The 24,745-nt window shown below is 41.7% G+C and overlaps 1 protein-coding gene across 1 annotated transcript in view; it reads right to left on the bottom strand.

Annotated features, from left to right (window-relative positions):
• Positions 1 to 2,786: 2,786 nt before the first annotated feature.
• Positions 2,787 to 24,745, bottom strand: part of CYP19A1 (cytochrome P450 family 19 subfamily A member 1) — a 78,545-nt gene continuing 56,586 nt past the window's right edge. Inside the window, exons 10-11 of the mRNA XM_069762124.1 lie at positions 9,999 to 10,240; positions 2,787 to 3,217 (exon numbers count right to left, since the gene is read on the bottom strand). Coding sequence (XP_069618225.1) covers positions 2,972 to 3,217; positions 9,999 to 10,240 — 488 coding nt within the window. The 3' untranslated portion in view covers positions 2,787 to 2,971. The remainder of the gene's footprint in view (positions 3,218 to 9,998; positions 10,241 to 24,745) is intronic.

Consider the following 24,745-nt stretch of genomic DNA (forward strand, 5'->3'; position numbering starts at 1 on the left):
TCTTCCCCTCCCCCCCCCCTTTCTTACCATTACTCCACAGTTTACGTATACTCCTCTCATCTACTACCCCACTCCTATATCAGGTGGTTACTACCTGTAAGTACTACCTCTATCATACCAGACCTATCATCAAATCCTTACGTGGTTAAAAATCCTTACTTCCTCCTTATGCCACCCTAGGCACCATGCGTTGTTTGCATCCGAATATAGGAACTGTCGCCACACACTAGTTGGCACAGCACGGTACGTGTGTTAACTTGACGCCTAGAATAACTATATTCCACATAACACACTAAGCGAGGTTATTATGTATGATTTCACTGCGGTACCACCATTAAAATGTAAAATCTACAACTTTGGCTCTAATTAGATTTTGTGATATTTTGTATATACTTTTGTTCTATTTATGTTTTGTTCTTTATATACCACATTGTTTTTTTTTGTTTCTTTAATGATGTAGTGACTGATGAAAGTCCGGTTGGGCTGAAACGTTTCCAGTGCTACCTCTAGTACCAATAAAGCTACAAATATAAATACTTAAGTTGAGTGCGAGACTTTTTCATATTTTACTATACGGTTTGGGTACCTAGTCTCTGCACCAGAATATAGCAGTGCACACGGTGTTTGTTCTCATGTTGTAAGGAGAGGACATGGTCATTCTATGCCTGTGATATGCCCAAGTGAAACACCTTCTTCAGGTCAACGCAGGCGACAGGACATTTTGCATCTTTTCATAGGCCCGAGTAATGCTGGCAAAATGGTTAGGCCACAAGATGTTGAAAAGATGTTAGATTGGACAGTTGACAGTGGCTCCAGTACCTTGACATTGTCTTCCACATGTTCCCCTGCAGAAAGCGCAGAGTTGGCACCTGAGGACCATGGTTATCTTTCTTCCACCCAACCCCTTTGCAAAACATCCAAGCTCTCTGAGCTCTAAGTCATGCACCAGTTTTTTCTGCTTTTTGATGAGTCCACTTGCTGGGTGCCATGGCCTATTCACCTGGCCCCACCTCACATGTGGAAGAGCAGTCCCATAAACAATCAAAAATGTTCAAACCAGAGACATAATGTGCCCCAATATACAGTGACTTATGAATAGCATTCCCAAATACAGTTTCCTCAGCTTGGCAAAGCAGTTATAAGAAGTGAGCTGACTGTTCTTCTGATGTTTTCCGCTCTCTGAAGATGCTCTATACTTTATAATGAATGTTAATGGGATGGCTTAAAGAGCCCAGATGACCAAGGGTATCTTTTTGAGCAATTTGGCAGTGTTTTTGTTTGAAAAAACACTAGCGGTTTCTTTTACTGTTGAATGGAGTTTTAGAAAATGCCTGGAAAAAAGATGCCTGAAACATGCTGGAAAAACACTAAAAAAACAGTTACAGATCAGCCATGTCAAATAAGCGCTCAATAGGCAACAGCAAAAAAAGAAAAAAGGCAAAAAAAGACAATGGCGTTTCCTGAAACATCTTCCTATTGAAAAACTCAGTGGGTAAACCTGTCTGAAAAAGATGTTGTGTAAAAATTCCATTCCATTAGGTTTCCACTGTTGTTATGATGGCAGGAATAATCTAGTCTTCGTTATATTTGAAATGGATCATAATTGATAAATCCTATCTAACTTGAATCATAAAATCAGAAACCAAAACAGAAGTGTGAGCTTTGTACTTTTCATCAAATTGTAAAGACAATTCATAAAGCAGTATATACAAGAAGACTTTTAAGAATGTCAAGGTAGTAAATAGATATTCCTAGCTTTACATATCTATGGTATATCCACAGAATAAGGTACATTTACTCTGCATGATAATTGGGAACAAGTGTTCCTTGCAATGCTTGTTGTGCAGTCTAAACAGGCTGACAATCTCCCAAGAGATAAGCAAAATATTTCTTCATTTGGGGAAATGATCCTTTGGTTTGACGAAAAGATCATCGTTCTTGGCAGCTCATCGTCATTTGTAAACAGAGCCTGTGCTGCAGAGAACAATGGCAGCCTATGCTCACTGATTGGTCTATTACTGATTGTTCTGTACGCATCTGAAACATGGTGTGCCTGTGTAAACAGGGTACAAAATGACCAACGACTGGAAAACGTGTTACAATCAATGGTTGTTAAAAGGGATCCTGTCATGACAAAATGTTGATATGGAGTTGATCTGCAGGTTCATAGCATTTTAAAGCCATGCGGCCAACACATTCAAGTCATGGCTGCCGAGAGCAAATAAAGTTTATTCCTCTAAGCAGCCTCTAGCTTTCAGTCCTATAGGCATGCCTGGCACAGCTTCAGTCACTGCTCAACTCACAGTGAGCAGCAGCTGTAAGCCCACCCAAGCACTGACTGACAGCCAGTTCAGCACTGACGCACTGTTGAGCCTGCTGTCAGTCAGTGCCGGGTTGTGGTTACAGCCACTGCTCCCTATGTACTGAGCGGTAACTGAAGCCGTGCCGGCTGTGCCTCTGACTGAAAGCTGAAGGCTGCTGGGAGGAATAAAGTTAATTTCCTCTGGGTACTTGGGCTTTCAGTGCAATGGACACATGGCTTTAGAACGTTATAAAACTGCAGATCAACCCTATATCAGGAGATTAATAGCGGTTTTTAACATGACAGGATCCCTTTTATTGCCGAGCATTGTTTGGTGTAAATGCACATTAACCACTGTTCATTTCCTATGCAGGCAGCAGTCCAACAATAGAGTGGTGACTACTTCTGCACAAAGTCCTTCCCATTAAAGTATACTAGAAGAAGGGCTGAGCACTGCTTAATTGTTGAAAAAATGGTTCCAATATGGAAAATAAACATAATATTTTATTAATAATATTGTTAAATATACACAAAATAGACCATGTCACTGACAATGACAGCCATCAACCAATGGCAAGAGCTTAATTAAGATTTAACACAGACCAACACTGTGCCTAGATGATTCACAATTCAGAGTTCCCCACTTGGCATAAATGAATATGTTGTGTGCTAGTGTGTGATCTGATCTGTGTGGAGAGGGATGAAGATCATCTCTAACGAGGACTGGGATTCATCAGGATGCATGGACAAATTATTGTTGTTGTGAATGTTCTCCAAGGATCGTCCCTGCAGATTCTGCACCTTGTATTGCTTCAGTAGAGTCACCAGGATCACTTTCATCATCACCATTGCTATGTATTTTCCTGCACATGCCCGGGGACCAAATCCAAAGGGTTGAAAGTAGCGATGTGGGACCTGGAATCATCAGGATAGGCAGTTTAGAAGAGTTTACTGTAGGAGTATGCAGCACTCCCAGTATTTAATAACTAGTATACAAATTAATTTATTACTAAAAGAGACACCTCTTTAAGGCTGGTTTCACATTTGCGTTTTTTTTTGCGTTTTTGCGGTAAAAAACGCAAAAAACGCATGCGTTTTTTCCCTATGTTTAACATTAAAAACGCATGCGTTTTTTGCATGCGTTTTGACGCGTTTTTGCAACGCATGCGGTTGTAGTAATTTTTGCGGCGTTTTTTTTGCCGCAAAAAAAATGCATGCGTTTTTTCGCGGCAAAAAAACCTATTGATGTCTATGTAAATGCATGCATTTTTAAGCACATGCGTTTGTTTGCGTTAAAAATGCATGCGTTTTTATAAAAAAGAAAAACAGAAAACACACTGATATGCCACCCCCCACCATAAAGGTGATAAAGGGATCCTAACCCTACCCCTAACCCTAACCCTAAAGGGATCCTAACCCTAACCCTACCCCTAACCCTAACCCTAAACCTAAAGGGATCCTAACCCTAACCCTACCCCTAACCCTAACCCCTTTAGGGTTAGGGTTAGGGTTAGGATCCCTTTAGGCTTAGGGTTAGGGTTAGGGTTAGGATCCCTTTAGGGTTAGGGTTATGATCCCTACCCCTAACCCTACCCCTAACCCTAGCCCTAACCCTAACTATTTCTGTTTATAGTGGGTTTTTTACTTTATTTTGATGATTGGCAGCTGTCACACATTTCTCAGCATGCGTTTAAAAACGCAAACGCATGAAAAAACGCATGTAAACGCGTCAAAACGCCGCGTTTTTTTCACCACATGCAAAAACGCATGCGTCAAAAAAATGCAGCGTTTGCACGCGTTTACATGCGTTTTTTCACCAGGCATTTTTTTTCTTTAAAACGCAAGTGTGAAACCAGCCTAATCCAGTATCGTATAATCCTTAATAACCCAGACAAATGCCATATGTTACTAACATCTGTACATTATTTGTATATTTCCTTAGTTATACACCATATATTTTCTTACAGTATTTGTTACATGTAGTTTATGAGCTTCATATGCTTTCCTATAAATCACGGGGCTTCAGGGTCTAATAGTTTTCTGCTTCAAAAACAGCTATCCATTAAATCAATGTTTGGTGGGTTGAGGTGGCAAGAGGGGCTTATACAAAACCTGTAGGTTTCTGGTGTCTATTCATTTCAGTGACAGTTGACTTCTCTAGGAACATAAATTGTCCACATAGCATCTTATGGGGCTTGGAACAATTGTATTGCATCTGGCAGCATTCAGAGTCCACTAGCTGGACTCAGTTCTTCTCAGCTCTTATCCACATGCACGTCACTTGACAAATGGTAAAGTTTTTAATATTAGAGTTAGGACTGTCCCGATTAGGGTCACCGTGAAGTGGCGGGATGGTTTTTGCATTTTTTGGATCAAAAAACATGCTAAGTAAATATGTCATTTTCATGCACTATTGTTTGTTTATTTACTGCAGGGTATTCAATCATGTTTCTGTCTTTATTTTTTTAGCATTCAGAGTATGTGGTGTCTAAACGTGCTGAAATCCGTGCAGAATTGGTATTGAGACATAGTATAGTCATGTGCGAGAGATGGTTGTGTGCCATAGTTTAATTTAGCACTTGTTTTGTGGTTCAGGTCTATAAACTATCATCATATCTGACTAGTGAAAAATTGAGAATCTGAAATCTGATAGAAACCATCTGATTAAATGGAACCTACTCTTTGTACTTTGGCTTTAAATCTGCTTTTTTGACTAAATAAGATAATTCAACACTATATTTAACATAGTACTAAATCTTTTAATAAATCATCAGAATTTTGGTGAAATAATAAAATAACATTTTATTTTACACCTCTTTATGCCATGCTTCATTTACTAACCACTTTAATTTAAACTTTTGCAACTAGAAATGCTATTTTTGTTTTCTTTTTGAACGTGCCAGAAGAGAATTTGTATGGATATGTATATGTAAACGTATACACAGCGGGGTAACTATAACGGGAGCACAGAGTTCCAGTTCCACTTGGGCACTGGAACCTGGGTGGGTCCCAAAAGTGTCCTTTGGCCCAAATAAGAAGTTCAATACCAGTAAAGCCCGTTGATATTTGGGATAAATGGGAGACTTGGAGATTTTGGATTGGTGCCACTACATATACAGATATGGCAATAAATAGACCACCACATCAAAACCCTGTCATGGGCAGCCCAATCTCCAGACCTGAACCCCATTGAAAACCTCTGGAATGTAATCAAGAGGATGATGGATAGTCACAAGCCATCAAGCAAAGAAGAACTGCTTACATTTTTGCACCAGAAGCAGTGTGAAAGACTGGTGGAAAGCATGCCAAGACACATGAAAGCTGTGATTAAAAATCATGGTTATTCCACAAAATATTGATTTCTGAACTCTTCCTGAGTTAAAACAGTAGTATTGTTGTTTCTAAATGATTATGAACTTGTTTTCTTTGCATTATTTGAGGTATGAAAGCACTGGGTTTTTTTTTTTAATTTTTATCATTTCTCCTTTTCAGAAAAAAAATTCAAAATTTATCACTTGGAAATTCAGAGACATGTTGTCAGAGGTTTATACAGGGTGTGCAATGTATATGGATACACCTAAATAAAATGGAAATGGTTGGTAATTTAAACTTCCTGTCTGTGGCACATTAGTATATGGGAGGAGGAAAACTCTTCAAGATGGGTGGTGACCATGGTGGCCATTTTGAAGTTGGCCATTTTGGATCCAACTTTATTTTATCAATGGGAAGAGGGTCATGTGACACATCAAACTTATTGAGAATTTCACAAGAAAAACAATGGTATGCTTGGTTTTAGCATAACTTTATCCTTTCCTGAAAAGTGGGTTGGTCGTCGTGGGCCAGTTGAATGGCCACCGAGGTCTCCCGATCTGACCCCATTAGACTTTAAAGGGACACTGTCACCTGAATTTGGAGGGAACAATCTTCAGCCATGGAGGCGGGGTTTTGGGGTTTTTGATTCACCCTTTCCTTACCCGCTGGCTGCATGCTGGCCGCAATATTGGATTGAAGTTCATTCTCTGTCCTCCGTAGTACACGCCTGCACAAGGCAATCTTGCCTTGCGCAGGTGTGTACTATGGAGGACAGAGAATGAACTTCAATCCAATATTGCAGCCAGCATGCAGCCAGCGGGTAAGGAAAGGGTGAATCAAAAAACCCCAAACCCCGCCTCCATGGCTGAAGATTGTTCCCTCCAAATTCAGGTGACAGTGTCCCTTTAATCTTTGGGGTCATCTGAAGGCAATTGTCTATGCTGTGAAGATACGAGATGTGCAGCATCTGAAACAATGGATGCTGGAAGCCTGTGCTAGTATTTCTTCTGCGGTGTTGCTGTCAGTGTTGTCAAGAGTGGGAGAAGAGGGTTGTATTGACAATCCAACACAATGGGGAGCACTTTGAACACATTTTATAAGTGGTCATAAACTTGTAATTAACTCATGAAAGAATAAAGTTACGTTAAAACCAAGGACACCATTGTTTGTTTTGTGAAATTCTCAATAAGTTTGATGTGCTCAGAACAGCATGCAATTATCACTGGGGTTACAGTATTTAATAAGATATTGTAACAATGGAAACTAGCCACAGCATATGCGTCCCTTTTGAGTATTTCCAACTAAAAATGTCACTGTTATGACACACATGCACTTTAAAAAAAAGGCATCTATGAGATTGTCCTACAGGATTTATTTCCACTATATTGCTCCCAAAACTAAAATGTGCTTGTCCTTAATTTTACTGCATGACAGTAATCACTATACCTAAAATTAAATCAGAAAATGGAATCAGGTTAAAACAGTGTTCAGAGCTCTTTTTAAGATGAATTGTTAGGTTTTGGAGTTTGCATTATACTTTAAAAGGAAACTACTGACATTTTTTCACTTAAAGGGAACCTGTCAAATCAAATTACCGTAGGCTATTTACCTGCAGATATGGGATAATCTGTGCAGGTTATTAACGTTCTGAAGCGATGGGCCCTCCAGACTGAAAGCTCGGCTGCTGGGAGGAAACTAACTTTATTCTTGCTGGCAGTCTCCAGCTTTCAGTCATAGAGGTGAACTTCTGTCACCACTGCGTACATAGTAGGTGGTGGATGTAACCACACCCCAGTGCCGGGGTGTTGTTATAGTTACTGTTCTCTATGTAGTAGGCAGTGACTGAAGCCGTTGGCTGTGCCTCTATGACTGAAAGCCAAAGGCTTCTGGGAAGAATAAAGTTCATTTCCCCATAGCAGTGGGTCTCTCAGTGCAGCAGTCGCACGACTTCGGTGCGCTATTAACCTGCAGATAAACTCTGTATCTGTAGGTTAATGTCCGTTTTTGACATGACAGCTTCCATTCATAAGTCAGGTTGAGTTACAGGGAAACATTTCAAATTGTGGTGATGAATATCACATGATGATGCATTAAGTACATTCAGATGAAATTTGTGGGTAGATCACTTTTAAAGGGAGCCTATCATGTCAAAAAATATTAATTACCTTCAGATATGAGGTCAATCTGAAAATAAATAGCCATCTATATGGGCATGAAGGTCATAATATGCATAATAAAATGATACCTTGTAGGAAAATGAGCTATTCCAGGCTATGGGACACAGATCTGTATGAGACTCCAGAGTTATGGTAATTTTAAATGAAAGGGGGAGATACCAGTGTGAGACATGTAATGACCAACAGTCTACTCTCATGCTCTTCTGTTGTATTAACACATTTGCAGCTGCAGTGGTGTGTGTTTGTATGAAGGGTGGACTACAGGAGAGCTGACATGACTGCTAATGTGTTTGCAAAAGGACAAAGTTCAACTCTGCTGTATTGAGTTGATTATAATAAGGCACAGCTATGCATAGCAGAGCTACCAGCACTATGAGATAGCAAGTGCTGCTGCTGTTTGCAATGAAGCAAACTGCACTTCTGATGTACAGTGTAAGCCCTGATCTTACTGTACAGCTGTGTATAATTCTGAAAGCAAAATGTTAGTCAATGCATATCTCACACTGGCAACGCCCCATGGAGACAGATTCTCATTTAGATCGGTGTCTGAACCATAGTTTTTAACAGCTCATTTACATATTAAAAAAAAACAGGAACGAGACATTAAGATGGCAGATATCAATATATCATTTTATTCAGCTTCCTATGGCCTACATGTCCATGTAGATGGTATTAGGAGGGTTGATCCTACTGACAGATCCCCTTTAAAATCCTGCCTGGCTACTTTCCTGGAGCTGACGCTATAGGAAAAAAAATGAACTTACAGTACAGACCAAAAGTTTGGACACAATGTATTTTCATGACTATGAAAATTGTAAATTCACACTGAAGGCATCAAAACTATGAATTAACACATGTGGAATTCTATACTTAACAAAAAAGTGTGAAACAACTGAAATTCTGTTTTATATTCTAGGTTCTTCAAAGTAGCCACCTTTTGCTTTGATGACTGCTTTGCACACTCTTGGCATTCTCTTGATGTATATATGTAAACGCTTGCTTCCAGTCATAGGGGCAGAGCAGGACGTGATCACAGTCAATGCTCACTATATAAAGATGAATTACTCACGCTTCGCACTTTCATTGACAACCGGCTGTGCACTCTCACACTGATGAGCAGGCTGTCAGTCAAAGTGTCAGGGATAGATCACATTTTAATAGAAATGTGACATTAGAATAAAATGCTCATACCTCATCTCATCTATGCTACTATTATAATTATTCATAAATTGTGCATGCATTATGCATAAATTCATATATGTATAAATACATTTTTATTGGTGTGTCTCATAGATGTAACCCAACTCTATCGTTGTAATCTGATATATAATAGCACCCAAAAAAAGTAAAAAAAATCCACCAGCATCCATGTGACTTCTTATATTGGTATCACTTAGACACCGTGACTCCGATTCACCATTTGCGATTTTCTTGAAGTCACTTTTCTTTTATTTGTATTGTTTTTTTTTCACATTTTTTCGAAATGGCACATATACGTCATGAATTTGGTGCAAAATAATAAACACTCTAATTTGGTAAAAATTGCATTTCATGAATCTGTCTAAAACATCGGCATGAGCAAAGTTATCGGGGATAAATTAAAGACTCAAAAAAGAAAGACTTAAAGCCTGACGCAAAATTTATAGAGGATAAAGGCACAAATACAAAAGTCACTAAAGAGGAGCAAATTACTCCAGAAAAGTGAAGAAACCGCAATGATGAATTGGGGCCTGTATATGTATCCATGCAGGGGACTTTATAAAGTATATCTTTATTATTTCACTAGGATGCGGGTAGATTGTTTTATTTTTTGTAATTATTCACTTCTATTGGAGTGAGAGAATGGCTATCTTTATAACTCCTACATGAATGAACAGTGTGGTAGTCACAGATGCCCACTATTGCACAATTTACACGGAGGACTTTAAGACCACCTTTCCTGTGAATGGTGGAGGTCCCAGTGGTAAGACCCATAACAATGGTACATAGATCACCTATCCTGAGAGTAGGTGTAAAATGTATTTAGTGGAAAAATTCATTTAATGGCATTTTCTTACATAGAAAAGCTACTGTTTTCTAGAGTAGCAATATATACTGTATGAATTTAACATTAAATATGTCCAAGGTGATGAGCAGAAACACTTCACGTGAATATATCAGTTAATTTAGATGTGTTTTTTCAATTTATCATCATCATGAGGACATACCGTTTTCTCAAAATTGTCCAGGCAGAACTCATTAGGCTTTGGAAAAAATTCAACTTTGTGCATACGTCCAAGATTCAAGATGATATTGGTGCCTTTCTTAACATAATACCCATCTATGATATCATCCTCCAGAGCTTTGCGCATGACCAGGTCTACCACAGGCTGGTATCTCATGCTCTCATAGATGAAATTCTCTGTAACTTTCAGTTTTTGCAAATCACTACTCAGTACTTCCCGATCACCTGCAATAATAAGGAAGATATTTAGTAAAGTAATGTACCATGTTCTGTCCAGTGGTCTCTGTGAGTCCGTTTATAATCTGATCTGTATCCTAGCTCCATAAAAATCCAAAAAGTCCAAGCCAATGAGCTTTGTTACTATTAAGCCATCCTTTGTACCTAAATACAGGTGCTTCTCACAAAATTAGAATATCATCAAACAGTGAATTTATTTCAGTTCTTCAATGCAAAAAGTGGAACTCATATATTATGTAGAGTCATTACAAACAGACTGATCTATTTCAAGTGTTTATTTCTGTTAATGTTGATGAATATGGCTTACAGCCAATGAAAACCCAAAAAGTCATTATCTCAGTAAATTAGAATAATTAACAAAAAACACCTGCAAAGGCTTCATACGTGTGTTGACAGATGTCCAGAAGGCAGTCATTGACACACTCCACAAGGAGGGTAAACCACAAAAGGTCATTGCTAAAGAATCTCGCTGTTCACAGAGTGCTGTATCCAAGTATATTAATGGAAAGTTGTGTTGAAGAAAAAAGTGTAGTAGAAAAAGGTGCACAAGCAACCAGGATTACAGCAGCCTTGAAAGAATTGTTAAGAATAGGCCATTCAAAAATTTGGAGGAGATTCACAAGGAGTGGACTGCTGCTGGAGTCATTGCTTCAAGAGCCACCACACACAGACGTATCCAGGACATGGGCTACAAGTGTCACATTCCTTATGTCAAGTCACTCATGAGTCATGACCAATAGACAACTCCAGAAGTGTCTTACCTGGGCCAAAGAGAAAAAGAACAGGACTGTTGCTCAGTGGTTCAAGGTGTTGTTTTCAGATTAAAGTAAATTTTGCATTTCATTTGGAAATCAAGCTCCCAGAGTCTGAAGGAAGAGTGGAGAAGCACACAATCCAAGCTGCTTGAGGACTAGTGTGAAGTTTCCACAATCAGTGTTGGTGCCATGTCATCTGCTAGTGTAGGTCCACTGTGTTTTATCAAGACCAAAGTTAGTAAAGCCATCTACCAGGAAATTTTAGAGAACTTTATGCTTCCCTCTGCCGACAAGCTTTTTGGAGATGGAAATTTCATTCTCCAGCAGGACTTGGCACCTGTCCACATTGCCAAAAGTACCAATACCTGGTTTAAATACAACAGTATCACTGTGCTCGATTGGTCAGCAAACATGCCTGATCTTAACCCCATAGAGAATCTTTGGGGTATTGTCAAGAGGAAGATAAGAGACACCAGATCCAAAAACGCAGACAAGCTGAAGGCTGTCAGCAAAGCTACTTGAGCTTCCATTACACCTCAGCAGTGCCACAGGCTGATCCCCTCCATGCCATGCAGCATTAATGCAGTAATTGATGCAAAAGGAGCCCCCCTATCAAGTATTGAGTGCCTTTACTAAACATACATTTCGGATTTTAAAATGATTTTGCAAGTTGGTGTTATAAAGTATTCTAACTTACCGAGATAATGATTTGGGGGTTTTCATTGGCTGTAAGCCATAATCATCAACATTAACAGAAATAAACACTTGAAATAGATCACTATAATGACTCTATATAATATATGAGTTTCACATTTTGTATTGAGGAACTGAAATAAATTAACTTTTTGATGATATTCTAATTTTGTGACCAAAAGTCTTCATGTTTGCAAATACAATATACTTTTTAGCTCTCCAAGGCATATATTCTAAGATTTATATTTCATATATGGTATATATTATAAGTGCTCCTTTATAATTGCAGTTTTCCACATATATATATATATATATATATATATATATATACTATATAATTGTCTAAGGGTCACTTCCGTCTTTCTGTCCTTCTGTCTGTCTTTCTGTCTGTCACGGATATTCATTGGTCGTGGCCTCTGTCTGTCATGGAATCCAAGTCGCTGATTGGTCTCGCCAGCTACCTGTCATGGCTGCCGCGACCAATTAGCGATGGCCACAGTCCGATTAGTCCCTCCCTACTCCCCTGCAGTCGGCGCCCGCTCCATACTCCCCGCAGTCACCGCTCACACAGAGATAATGCCAGCGGTAACGGACCACGTTATGCCGTGGTTAACTCACTCCGTTACCACTGCGATTAACCCTGTGTGACCAAGTTTTTACTAATGATGCTGCCTATGCAGTGTCAATAGCAAAAACATCTAATGTTAAAAATAATAAAAAAAAAAACCAAATCATTATATACTCAACTTTCGCGACGTTCCGGTGACCTCCGGCAGGTTCCGGTGCCAAGGATGGTATGGGAGAAGGACCTGCCATGACGTCATGGTCATGTGACCGTGACATCACCACGGCCTGCGCGCCTGCGCGAGAATGACCTGCCATGACGTCACGGTCATGTGACCGAACTATAAGGGGCCCTCGGAAGGTGAGTATATGTTTATTTTTTATTTTTTAACCTGTGACATACATGGCTGGGCAATATGCTACGTAGCTGGGCAATATACTACATGACTGGCCAATATACTACGTGGCTGGGCAATATACTACGTGGCTCTGTGCTATATACTACGTCACTGTGCAATATACTACGTAACTGGGCAATATACTACGTGGCTGGGCAGTATACTACGTCACTGGGCAATATACTACGTAACTGGGCAATATACTACATGGCTGGGCAATATACTACGTGACTGGGCAATATACTATGTGGCTGGCCAATATGCTACGTGGCTGGCCAATATACTACGTGGCTGGGCAATATACTATGTGGCTGGGCAATATACTACGTCACTGGGCAATATACTACGTAGCTGGGCAATATACTACGTGGCTGGGCAATATACTACGTGGCTGGGCAATATACTACATGGCTGGGCAATATACTACGTGGCTGGGCAATATACTACGTGGCTAGGCAATATACTACCTGACTGGGTAATATACTACATGACTGGGCAATATACGACGTGGCTGGGCAATATACTACGTGGACATGCATATTCTAGAATACCCGATGCATTAGAATCAGGCCACCGTCTAGTATATATATATTTATACAGCATATAGATGGCAATGATTACATTCCACTGTGAGACTGAAGGTGGCTTTAGCTTTACAATGTCATTTAAAGACCTTTATTTCACAAACTAATCATTATTATTTATGTAACATGTTGCCAGAAGCACAGGGAGAATCAGGACAGCCTTTTGACATTGACGAGTTGTGGAACTAGAATCATCCATTGTCTATTGGGTAAAACATTAGACAGATGTAATGTGACATATTTACCATCTCCGGGCTCTTTAGTCATCAGAGTGGACAAAGTCACAGACATATATATTTATGTATCAGGGGTGCATAATCTGTAGCCAAGAGTCCCCATACGTCATTATGTGATATTTTTTGGGAACTCCAACCTTCTGTATGCAGTAGTTGAAGAGGAGTAGCACACTTCCCAAGAATGAAAAGTGCACTGTGTACCTATTTCTGAGTCCTCCATACATTCAAGAGATTGATGTTCCTTGACTTCTGTTTAACATTCGAGTTAAGGTACCTTCACATTGAACAACTTAACAACGATATCGCTAGCGATCCGTGACGTTGCAGCGTCCTGGATAGCGATATCGTTGTGTTTGACACGCAGCAGCGATCTGCATCCTGCTGTGACATCGTTGGTTGGAGCTGAAAGTCCAGAACTTTATTTCGTTGCTGGATCTCCCGCAGACATCGCTGAATCGCCCGATATTTACCCTGGTTACCAGTGTAAATGTAAAAAAAAAACCAAACACTACATACTTACATTCCGGTGTCTGTCGCGTCCCCCGGCGTTCTGCTTCCCTGCACTGTCATCACCGGCCGGCCGTAAAGCAGAGCACAGCGGTGACGTCACCGCTCTGCTTTACGGCTGGCGCTTAGACAGTGCAGGGAAGGTGACGGCGGGTGACGCGAAAGACACCGGAATGTAAGTATGTAGTGTTTGTTTTTTTTTTACATTTACACTGGTAACCAGGGTAAACATCGGGTTACTAAGCGCGCCCCTGCACTTAGTAACCCGATGTTTACCCTGGTTACCAGGGGACTTCGGCATCGTTGGTCGCTGGAGAGCTGTCTGTGTGACAGCTCTCCAGCGACCACACAACGATGAAACAGCGACGCTGCAGCGATCGGCATCGTTGCCTATATCGCTGCAGCGTCGCTTAATGTGACGGTACCTTAAGGCATATGTGTCACAATACAACCATTAGGTGTATACACCCCTATAGGGATGACAAATACAAGTTCCAAATTACCAAGAGGATAAATAGACGCTAAATAAGGGATGCAATGAAAACATGACTTTTATTTCTATCTATTAAAAGTGTTAAGTAAATGTAAAAACACAATAGTGTGCCAGTGTTATCTCTCTACTATTGATAATCTCTAGGATCTCCTTACTTCACAGAGCAACCTTTCATTTTCAATATTGTAATGACTGCAGTTTAGGGATTAAAGATAGCTCAATTCTCTCACTGTTTAGGATATACACTGCTCTCTCTATAGTTAGCTAAAACACAATCACATAGCCGCCCCAACAAGTTTCGCCACAAGGGCTTCTTCAGGGTGCTGGGACTATAATGAATTAGGAAAAAAAATTAAAGGGGTGGTAAATTTATAGTGATATGACCAGGTATGTATATACCATGGAATATGATTGACTTATTCAGATGTAGTGCCTTAATGGATATTGATTGGTAGTCATTCTATTTGCCTCCAATGGACCTATGGCGCCTAAAAAAGGCTTTAACCCCTTCCCGACCTTTGACGCATACGCTGCGTCATGAAAGTCGGTGCCATTACGACCCATGACGCAGCATATCCGTCATGGAAAGATCGCGTCCCTGCAGATCGGGTGAAAGGGTTAACTCCCATTTCGCCCGATCTGCAGGGACAGGGGGAGTGGTAGTTTAGCCCAGGGGGGGTGGCTTCACCCCCCCGTGGCTACGATCGCTCTGATTGGCTGTTGAAAGTGAAACTGCCAATCAGAGCGATTTGTAATATTTCGCCTAAAAAAATGGTGAAATATTACAATCCAGCCATGGCCGATGCTGCAATATCATCGGCCATGGCTGGAAACACTAATGTGCACCCACCCCACCCCACCTATGGCCCCCCTCAGCCCCCCGATCTGTGGTCCGCTCCCCTCCGTCCTGTGCTCCGCTCCCCCGTCCTCCTGTCCGCTCCCCCGTGCTCCAATCAAACCCCCCCGCACTCCGATCACCCCCCCGCACAGCGATCCCCCTCCCCCGCACAGCGATCCCCCCCGTGCGACGATCCACCCGCCCGCACAGCGATCCCCCACTCCGTGCTCCAATCCACCCCCCCGTGTTCCGATCCACCCCCCCATGCTCCGATCCACTCCCGTGCTCCGACGCCCCCCCGTGCCCTGATCTCCCCCCCTTATACTTACCTGGCCTCCCGGGGTCCGTCCGTCTTCTTTCCTGGGCGCCGCCATCTTCCAAAATGGCGGGCGCATGTGCAGTGCGCCCGCCGAATCTGCCGGCCGGCAGATTCGTTCCAGAGTGAATTTTGATCACTGAGATATAACCTATCTCAGTGATCAAAATAAAAAAAAAAGTAAATGACCCCCCCCCCCTTTGTCACCCCCATAGGCAGGGACAATAAAAAAAAAAAATATATTTTTTTTTCCACTAAGGTTGGGGTAAGAACTAGGGTTAGGGTTAGGGGTAGGGTTAGGGCTAGGGTTAGGGGTAGGGGTAGGGGTAGGGTTAGGGTTAGGGGTAGGGTTAGGGGTAGGGTTAGGGTTAGGGGTAGGGGTAGGGTTAGGGGTAGGGTTAGGGGTAGGGTTAGGGTTCGGGATGTGCACACGTATTCTGGTCCTCTGCGGATTTTTCGGCAGAGGATTTGATAAATCCGCAGTGCTAAACCGCTGCGGATTTATGGCGGATTTACCGCGGTTTTTCTGCGCATTTCGCTGCGGTTTTACAACTGCGATTTTCTATTGGAGAAGTTGTAAAACCGCTGCGGAATCCGCAGAAAGAAGTGACATGCTGCGGAATGTAAACCGCTGCGTTTCCGTGCAGTTTTTCCGCAGCATGTGTACAGCGATTTTTGTTTCCCATAGGTTTACATTGAACTGTAAGCTCATGGGAAACTGCTGCGGATCCGCAGCGTTTTCCACAGCGTGTGCACATACCTTTAGAATTAGGCTATGTGCACACGGTGCGGATTTTGCTGCGGATCCGCAGCGGATTGGCCGCTGCGGATTCGCAGCAGTGTTCCATCAGGTTTACAGTACCATGTAAACATATGGAAAGCCAAATCCGCTGTGCCCATGGTGTGGAAAATACCGCGCGGAAACGCTGCGTTGTATTTTCCGCAGCATGTCAATTCTTTGTGCGGATTCCGCAGCGTTTTACACCTGTTCCTCAATAGGAATCCGCAGGTGAAATCCGCACAAAAAACACTGGCAATCCGCGGTAAATCCGCAGGTAAAACGCAGTGCCTTTTACCCGTGGATTTTTCGAAAATGGTGCTGAAAAATCTCATACGAATCCGCAACGTTGGCACATAGCCTTAGGGTTAGGGGTGTGTTAGGGTTAGGGGTGTGTTGGGGTTACGGGTGTGTTGGGGTTAGGGTTGTGATTAGGGTTACGGCTACAGTTGGGATAAGGGTTAGGGGTGTGTTGGAGTTAGAATTGAGGGGTTTCCACTGTTTAGGCACATCAGGGGGTCTCCAAACGCAACATGGCGCCACCATTGATTCCAGCCAATCTTGTATTCAAAAAGTCAAATGGTGCTCCCTCACTTCCGAGCCCAGACGTGTGCCCAAACAGTGGTTTACCCCCACATATGGGGTACCAGCATACTCAGGACAAACTGCGCAACAATTACTGGGGTCCAATTTCTCCTGTTACCCTTGAGAAAATAAAAAATTGCTTGCTAAAACATCATTTTTGAGGAAAGAAAAATGATTTTTTATTTTCACGGCTCTGCGTTGTAAACGTCTGTGAAGCACTTGGGGGTTCAAAGTGCTCACCACATATCTAGATAAGTTCCTTGGGGGGTCTAGTTTCCAAAATGGGGTCACTTGTGGGGGGTTTCTACTGTTTAGGCACACCAGGGGCTCTGCAAACGCAACATGACGTCCGCAGACCATTCCATCAAAGTCTGCATTTCAAAAGTCACTACTTCCCTTCTGAGCCCCCACGTGTGCCCAAACAGTGGTTTACCCCCACACATGAGGTATCAGCGTACTCAGGAGAAACTGGACAACAACATTTGTGGTCCAATTTCTCCTGTAACCCTTGGGAAAATAAAAAATTTTGGGCTAAAAATTATTTTTGAGGAAAGAAAACGTATTTATTATTTTCACTGCTCTGTGTTATGAACTTCTGTGAAGCACTTGGGGGTTCAACGTGCTCACCTCACCTCTAGATAAGTTCCTTTCGGGGTCTAGTTTCCAAAATAGGGTCACTTGTGGGGGGTTTCTACTGTTTAGCCCCATCAGGGGCTCTGCAAACGCAACGTGACGCCCGCCGAGCATTCCATCAAAGTCTGCATTTCAAAACGTCACTACTTCACTTCCGAGCCCCAGCATGTGCCTAAACAGTGGTTTACCCCCACATATTGGGTATCAGCGTACTCAGGAGAAACTGGTCAACAACTTTTGGGGTCAACTTTCTCCTGTTACCCTTGGGAAAATAAAAAATTGCGGGCTAAAAAATCATTTTTGAGAAAAGAATTTTTTGTTTTTTTTTCATGGCTCTGCGTTATAAACTTCTGTGAAGCACTTGAGGGTTCAAAGTGCTAACCACACATCTAGATTAGTTCCTTTGGGGGTCTAGTTTCCAAAATGGGGTCATTTGTGGGGGATCTCCAATGTTTAGGCACACAGGGGCTCTCCAAACGCGACATGGTGTCCGCTAATGATTGGAGCTAATTTTCCATTTAAAAAGCCAAATGGCGTGCCTTCCCTTCTGAGCCCTGCCGTGCGCCCAAACAGTGGTTTACCCCCACATATGGGGTATCTGCGTACTCAGGACAAACTGGACAACAACATTTGTGGTCCAATTTCTCCTATTACCATTGGCAAAATAGGAAATTCCAGGCTAAAAAATCATTTTTGAGAAAAGAAAAATTATTTTTTATTTTCATGGCCCTGCATTATAAACTTCTGTGAAGCACCTGGGGGTTTAAAGTGCTCAGTATGCATCTAGATAAGTTCCTTGGGGGGTCTAGTTTCCAAAATTGGGTCACTTGTGGGGGAGCTCCATTGCATAGGCACACAGGGGCTCTCCAAATGCGACATGGTGTCCGCTAACAATTGGAGCTAATTTTCCATTCAAAAAGTCAAAAGGCGCGCCTTCCCTTCCGAGCCCTGCCGTGTGCCCAAACAGTGGTTTACCCCCACATATGAGGTATCGGCGTACTCGGAAGAAATTGCTCAACAAATTTTAGGATCCATTTTATCCTATTGCCCATGTGAAAATGAAAAAATTGAGGCAAAAATAAATTTTTTGTGAAAAAAAAGTACTTTTTCATTTTTACGGATCAATTTGTGAAGCACTTGAGGGTTTAAAGTGCTCACTAGGCATCTAGATAAGTTCCTTGGGGGGTCCAGTTTCCAAAATGGGGTCACTTGTGGGGGAGCTCCAATGTTTAAGCACACAGGGTCTCTCCAAACGTGACATGGTGTCCGCTAAAGAGTGCAGCCAATTTTTCATTCAAAAAGTCAAATGGCGCTCCTTCCCTTCCAAGCCCTGCCGTGCGCCCAAACAGTGGTTTACCCCCACATATGAGGTATCAGCGTACTCAGGACAAATTGGACAACAACTTTCGTTGTTCAGTTTCTCCTTTTACCATTGGGAAAATACAAAAATTGTTGCTGAAAAATCATTTTTGTGACTAAAAAGTTAAATGTTCATTTTTTCCTTCCATGTTGCTTCTGCTGCTGTGAAGCACCTGAAGGGTTAATAAACTTCTGGAATGTGGTTTTGTGCACCTTGAGGAGTGCAGTTTTTAGAATGGTGACACTTTTGGGTATTTTCAGCCATATAGACCCCTCAAACTGACTTCAAATGTAAGGTGGTCCCTAAAAAAAATGGTTTTGTAAATTTCGTTGTAAAAATGAGAAATCGCTGGTCAAATTTGAACCCTTATAACTTCCTAGCAAAAAAAAATTTTGTTTCCAAAATTGTGCTGATGTAAAGTAGACGTGTGGGAAATGTTATTTATTAACTATTTTGTGTCACATACCTCTCTGGTTTAACAGAATAAAAATTCAAAATGTGAAAATTGCGAAATTTTCAAAATTTTTGCCAAATTTCCGTTTTTATCACAAATAAACACAGAATTTATTGACCTAAATTTACCACTAACATGAAGCCCAATATGTCACAAAAAACAATCTCAGAACCGCTAGGATCCATTGAAGCGTTCCTGAGTTATTACCTCATAAAGGGACACTGGTCAGAATTGCAAAAAACGGCAAGGTCTTTAAGGTCAAAATAGGCTGGGTCATGAAGGGGTTAATATTCAGTACCACATTTTTCCTTATTAATTATAGATTATCAATAGTAGAGAGATAACACTGTCACACTAGTGTGTTTTTAAATTTACTTACCACTTTTAATAGATAGAAATAAAAGTAATGTTTTAAATGTATCCCTTAATTAGAGTCTGCTAACTCTCTGGATAATTTGGTATTTGTATTTATCACAATAGCACTGAATGTGGAAGCCTGACGACTGTTCATAATGCTTCAAAGGACAGGCTTAGCACAAGCCACTCTGTATACCAGATCCCAATGGTTTCCGCAGCCTTCATCCTTTAACCTTTGTCCGGGGATCTGGAATTACAGATTTCGATTGTAGCTCTGGAAGTATGTTTAGGGTCATTGTCCTGCTGGAAGGTGAACCCACACCCCAATATCAAGTTTTTTTAAGTATTTAACAGGTTTTCCCCATAGCATGATGCTGCTACCACCATGTTTAACCCCTTCATGACCTTGGGATTTTCCATTTTTCCGTTTTCGTTTTTCACTCCCCTCCTTCCCAGAGCCATACCTTTTATATTTTCCTGTCAATATGGTCATATGAGGGCTTATTATTTGCGGGACGAGTTGTAATTTTGAATGACATAATTGGTTTTACCATGACATGTACTGGAAAATGGGAAAGAAATTCCAAGTGCGGCGAAATTGCAAAAAAAGTGCAATCCCATGCGTGTTTTTTGTTTGGCTTTTCTGCTAGGTTCACTAAATGCTAAAAATGACCTACCGCAATGATTCTCCAGGTCATTACGAGTTCATAGACACCAAACATGTCTAGGTTATTTTTTATCTAAGTCGTGAAAAAAATTCCAAACGTTGCTAAAAAAACCCCGAACTGCGCCATTTTCCGATACCCGTAGCGTCTCCATTTTTCGTGATTTGGGGTCGGTTGAGGACTCATTTTTTGCGTGCCATGCTGACATTTTTAGTGATACCATTTTAATGCAGAAACGTTCTTTTGATCAGCCGTTATTGCATTTTAATGCAACATCGCAGCGACTAAAAAAACATAATTTTGGCGTTTCAAATTTTTTTCTCGCTACGCCGTTTAGCGGTTCAAAACAGCTGACATGTCGCAGCTTTTAATGTGGGCTCACCGCCGCAGCCCACATCAAAGCAGGGGATCTGACCTCGGACGTACTATCCCATCTGAGGTCAGAAAGGGGTTAATGGTGAGGATGGTGTTTTCAGGGTGATGTGCAGGGTTAGTTTTCTGCCACATATAGCATTTTGCATTTAGCCCAAAAAGGTTCTACTTTGGTATAATCTGACCAGAGCACCTTCTTTCATATAATAACTGTGTCCTCCTAAATGAAATTTTACAAACCGCAAACAGGACTTCTCATGGGTTGCTTTCAAAAATGTATTTTTTCTTGTTACTCTTTCATAAAAGCCAGATTTGTGGAGTATACAACTAATAGTTGTCCTGTGGACAGACTTTTTCACTTGAGCTGTGGATCTCTGAGGCTCCTTCAGAGTGACCATATACATCTTAGCTTCTCTCTAATTAGTGTTGTCCTTGCTTGGGATATCAGTTAGAAGGATAGCTGTGTCTTGGTAGGTTTGCAGTCATGCCATACACCTTCTATTTTTGTATCATGGATTGAATAGTGCGTCGTGAGATGTTCAGAGCTTAGGCTATTTTTTTTATAGCCAAACCCTGCTTTACTTTTCTCTACAACTTTATCCCTGATCTGTCTGCTGTGTTCCTTGTTTTTCATGATCCCCTAATGTTCTCAAACAAACCTCTCAGGCCTTCACATAAAATCTGAGTTATACACAGGTGGACTCAATTTACTAATTGTGTGACTAATTGGTCAGTGACAATTTTACTTAGGGGTATCAGTCAGACTACAGGGGGCTGAACACAAATGCATGTCACATTCAGATATTCAGGGCCGGCATTAGGGGCATTCAGACCAGGCAGCTGCCATGGGCTCCTGCTCCCCCAGGGGCCCCCAGCCAGTAGTGTGCCACTAAGGGGCCTGTGAGTAAAAGGGGCCTGGCACAGCCCTCCCTCCGCATCGCACATTCAACTTATCGGCATCATAGATACCAACATCATTGAAAGCAATGATGGCGGAGACAGCATCAGGTGACACTCTGTCTCCGATCACTTCCCCTCTGTGCCATGCTGTGCCAGCAGTGGAGCTGATGAGATGAGCTGCAGAAGCCAGAGCAGCTGGGCAACAGGGAGAGGTAAGTATTGTGTGTGTATGTGTGTGTGTAATACTGCTGGACTGATGGGCTGCATTATAGTGTGCATGTATATGCATTATACAGTGTGTATGGCTGAATTGTACTATATGTGTAGGTATGCATGCATTATATTGTGTTTTTGTGTGTTGGTGACTGCATTATACTGTGTCGGGGGCTGCATTATGCTTTGTGTATGTGTATGCATTATACTGTGTGTGTAATAGTGTGGGGCTGCATTATACTGTGTGTGTAGGTAGGTTTACATGCATTATACTGTGTCTGTGGAACTTCATTATACTGTGTGTGTTAGGAGGCTGCATTAAACTGTGTGTGAGGGGGCTGCATTATACTGTTTGTGTGTGGGGGGTTGCATTATACTGTGTGTTGCGGATGCATTATACTCTGTGAGAGGGGCTACATTATACTTTGAGGGGAGCTGCATTATACTCTGAAGGGGCTGCATTATACTCTATGGGGTGGCTGCAATGTACTCTGTGGAGTGACCGCATTGCACTCTGTGGGGTGTACACTATGGGGGCTGTATTATACTCTATGAGGGAGGCTGTATTATACTTTATGAGTTATGCCGCATTATATTCTATGAAGACAGAGCAGGGGAGAACAGGGAGAGGTAAGTATTGTATGTACAGTATGTGTATGTGTAATACTGCTGGACGGTGGGGCTGCATTATAGTGTATATGTATATGCATTATACAGTGTGTGGGGCTGCATTATACTGTGTGTGTAGGTATGCATGCATTATATTGTGTCTTTGTGTGTGGGTGACTGCATTATACTGTGTCGGGGGCTGCATTATACTGTGTGTATGTGTATACATTATACTGTGTGTGGAATATCATCTCCCGCCTCAACTACTGTAACCTCCTACTCTGTGGCCTCCCCTTGAACACTCTCGCACCCCTCCAATCTATTCTATTCTATTCTGCCCGACTAATCCACCTGTCCCCCCGCTATTCCCCGGCCTCTCCCCTCTGTCAATCCCTTCACTGGCTCCCCATTACCCAGAGACTCCAGTACAAAAGCCTAACCATGACATACAAAGCCATCCACAACCTGTCTCCTCCATACATCTGTGACCTCGTCTCCCGGTACTTTCCTGCACGCAACCTCCGATCCTCACAAGATCTCCTTCTCTACTCCCCTCTTATCTCCTCTTCCCACAATCGCATACAAGATTTCTCTCGCGCATCACCCCTACTCTGGAACTCTCTACCACAACATATCAGACTCTCACCTACCATCGAAACCTTCACTGATTGACCAAACCACTGCACGACCAGCTCTATTCTTACCTACTGTATCCTCATCCATCCCTAGTAGATTGTGAGCCCTCGTGGGCAGGGCCCTCTCTCCTCCTGTACCAGTTGTGACTTGTATTGTTCAAGATTATTGTACCTGTTTTTATGATGTATACACCTCCTCACATGTAAAGCGCCAAGGAATAAATGGTGCTATAATAATAATAAATAATAATAATACGGTGGGGCTGCATCATACTGTGTGTGTAGGTAGGTATACATACATTATACTGTGTCTGTGGAACTTCATTATACTGTTTGTGTTAGGAGGCTGCATTATACTGTGTGTGAGGGGGCTGCATTATAATGTTTGTGTGTGGGGGTTTGCATTATACTGTGTGTGAGGGGGCTGCATTATACTGTTTGTGTGTGGGGGTTGCATTATACTGTGTGTGTTGGGGATGCACTATACTCTGTGAGAGGGGCTACATTATACTCTGAGGGGAGCTGCATTATTCTCTGAGGGGGGCTGCATGTACTGTATGGGGTGGCTGCATTGCACTCTGTGGGGTGGCCACATTGTACTCTATGGGGGCTGCATTATACTCTATGAGGGAGGCTGCATTATACTTTATGAGTTATGTCACTTTATACTCTATGAAGACAGAGCAGGGGGGAACAGGGAGAGGTAAGTATTGTGTGTAAGTGTGTGTGTAATACTGCTGGACTGTGGGGCTGCATTATAGTGTGTATGTATATGTATTTTACAGTGTGTGTAGCTGCATTATGCTATGTGTGTTTGTGTGTTTATATTTGCATTATACTGTGTGTGTATGCATGCATTATAATGTGTGTGGGGGATGCATTATACTTTCTGTGTGGCGGAGGCTGCATAGTACTGTGTGTGTACGTATGCATTATGAAAATGATGTGTAGTTCCAGCTCCTTAAAAATAATCTTCTTTATTGAATCATATTAGAAATACACGTGGTAACATGCTCTCCCTCAACCAATGCCATGACATGGACAGAGGCGACATGGACCGAGGCGACACGGACAGAGGCAACGCGTTTCGATCAGAACGATCTTTGTCAAAGCCATGCGTATTTTTAACCCCTTCATGACCCAGCCTATTTTGACCTTAATGACCTGGTCATTTTTTGCAATTCTGACCAGCGTCCCTTTATGAGGTAATAACTCAGGAACGCTTCAACAGATCCTAGCGGTTCTGAGAATGTTTTTTCATGACATATTGGGCTTCATGTTAGTGGTAAATTTAGGTGAATAATTTTTGCGTTTATTTGTGAAAAAATATAAAAATTTGGCAAAAATTTTGAAAATTTCTCAATTTTCAAATTTTGAATTTTTATTCTGTTAAACGAGAGTTATGTGACACAAAATAGTTAATAAATAACATTACCCACATGTCTACTTTACATCAGCACAATTTTGGAAACAAAATTTTTTTTGCTAGGAACTTATAAGGGTTAAAATTTGACCAGCGATTTCTAATTTTTACAATGAAATTTACAA

Source organism: Ranitomeya imitator, chromosome 4 (genome assembly GCF_032444005.1).
Source record: "Ranitomeya imitator isolate aRanImi1 chromosome 4, aRanImi1.pri, whole genome shotgun sequence".
In the NCBI taxonomy this organism is placed as follows: Eukaryota; Metazoa; Chordata; class Amphibia; order Anura; family Dendrobatidae; genus Ranitomeya; species Ranitomeya imitator.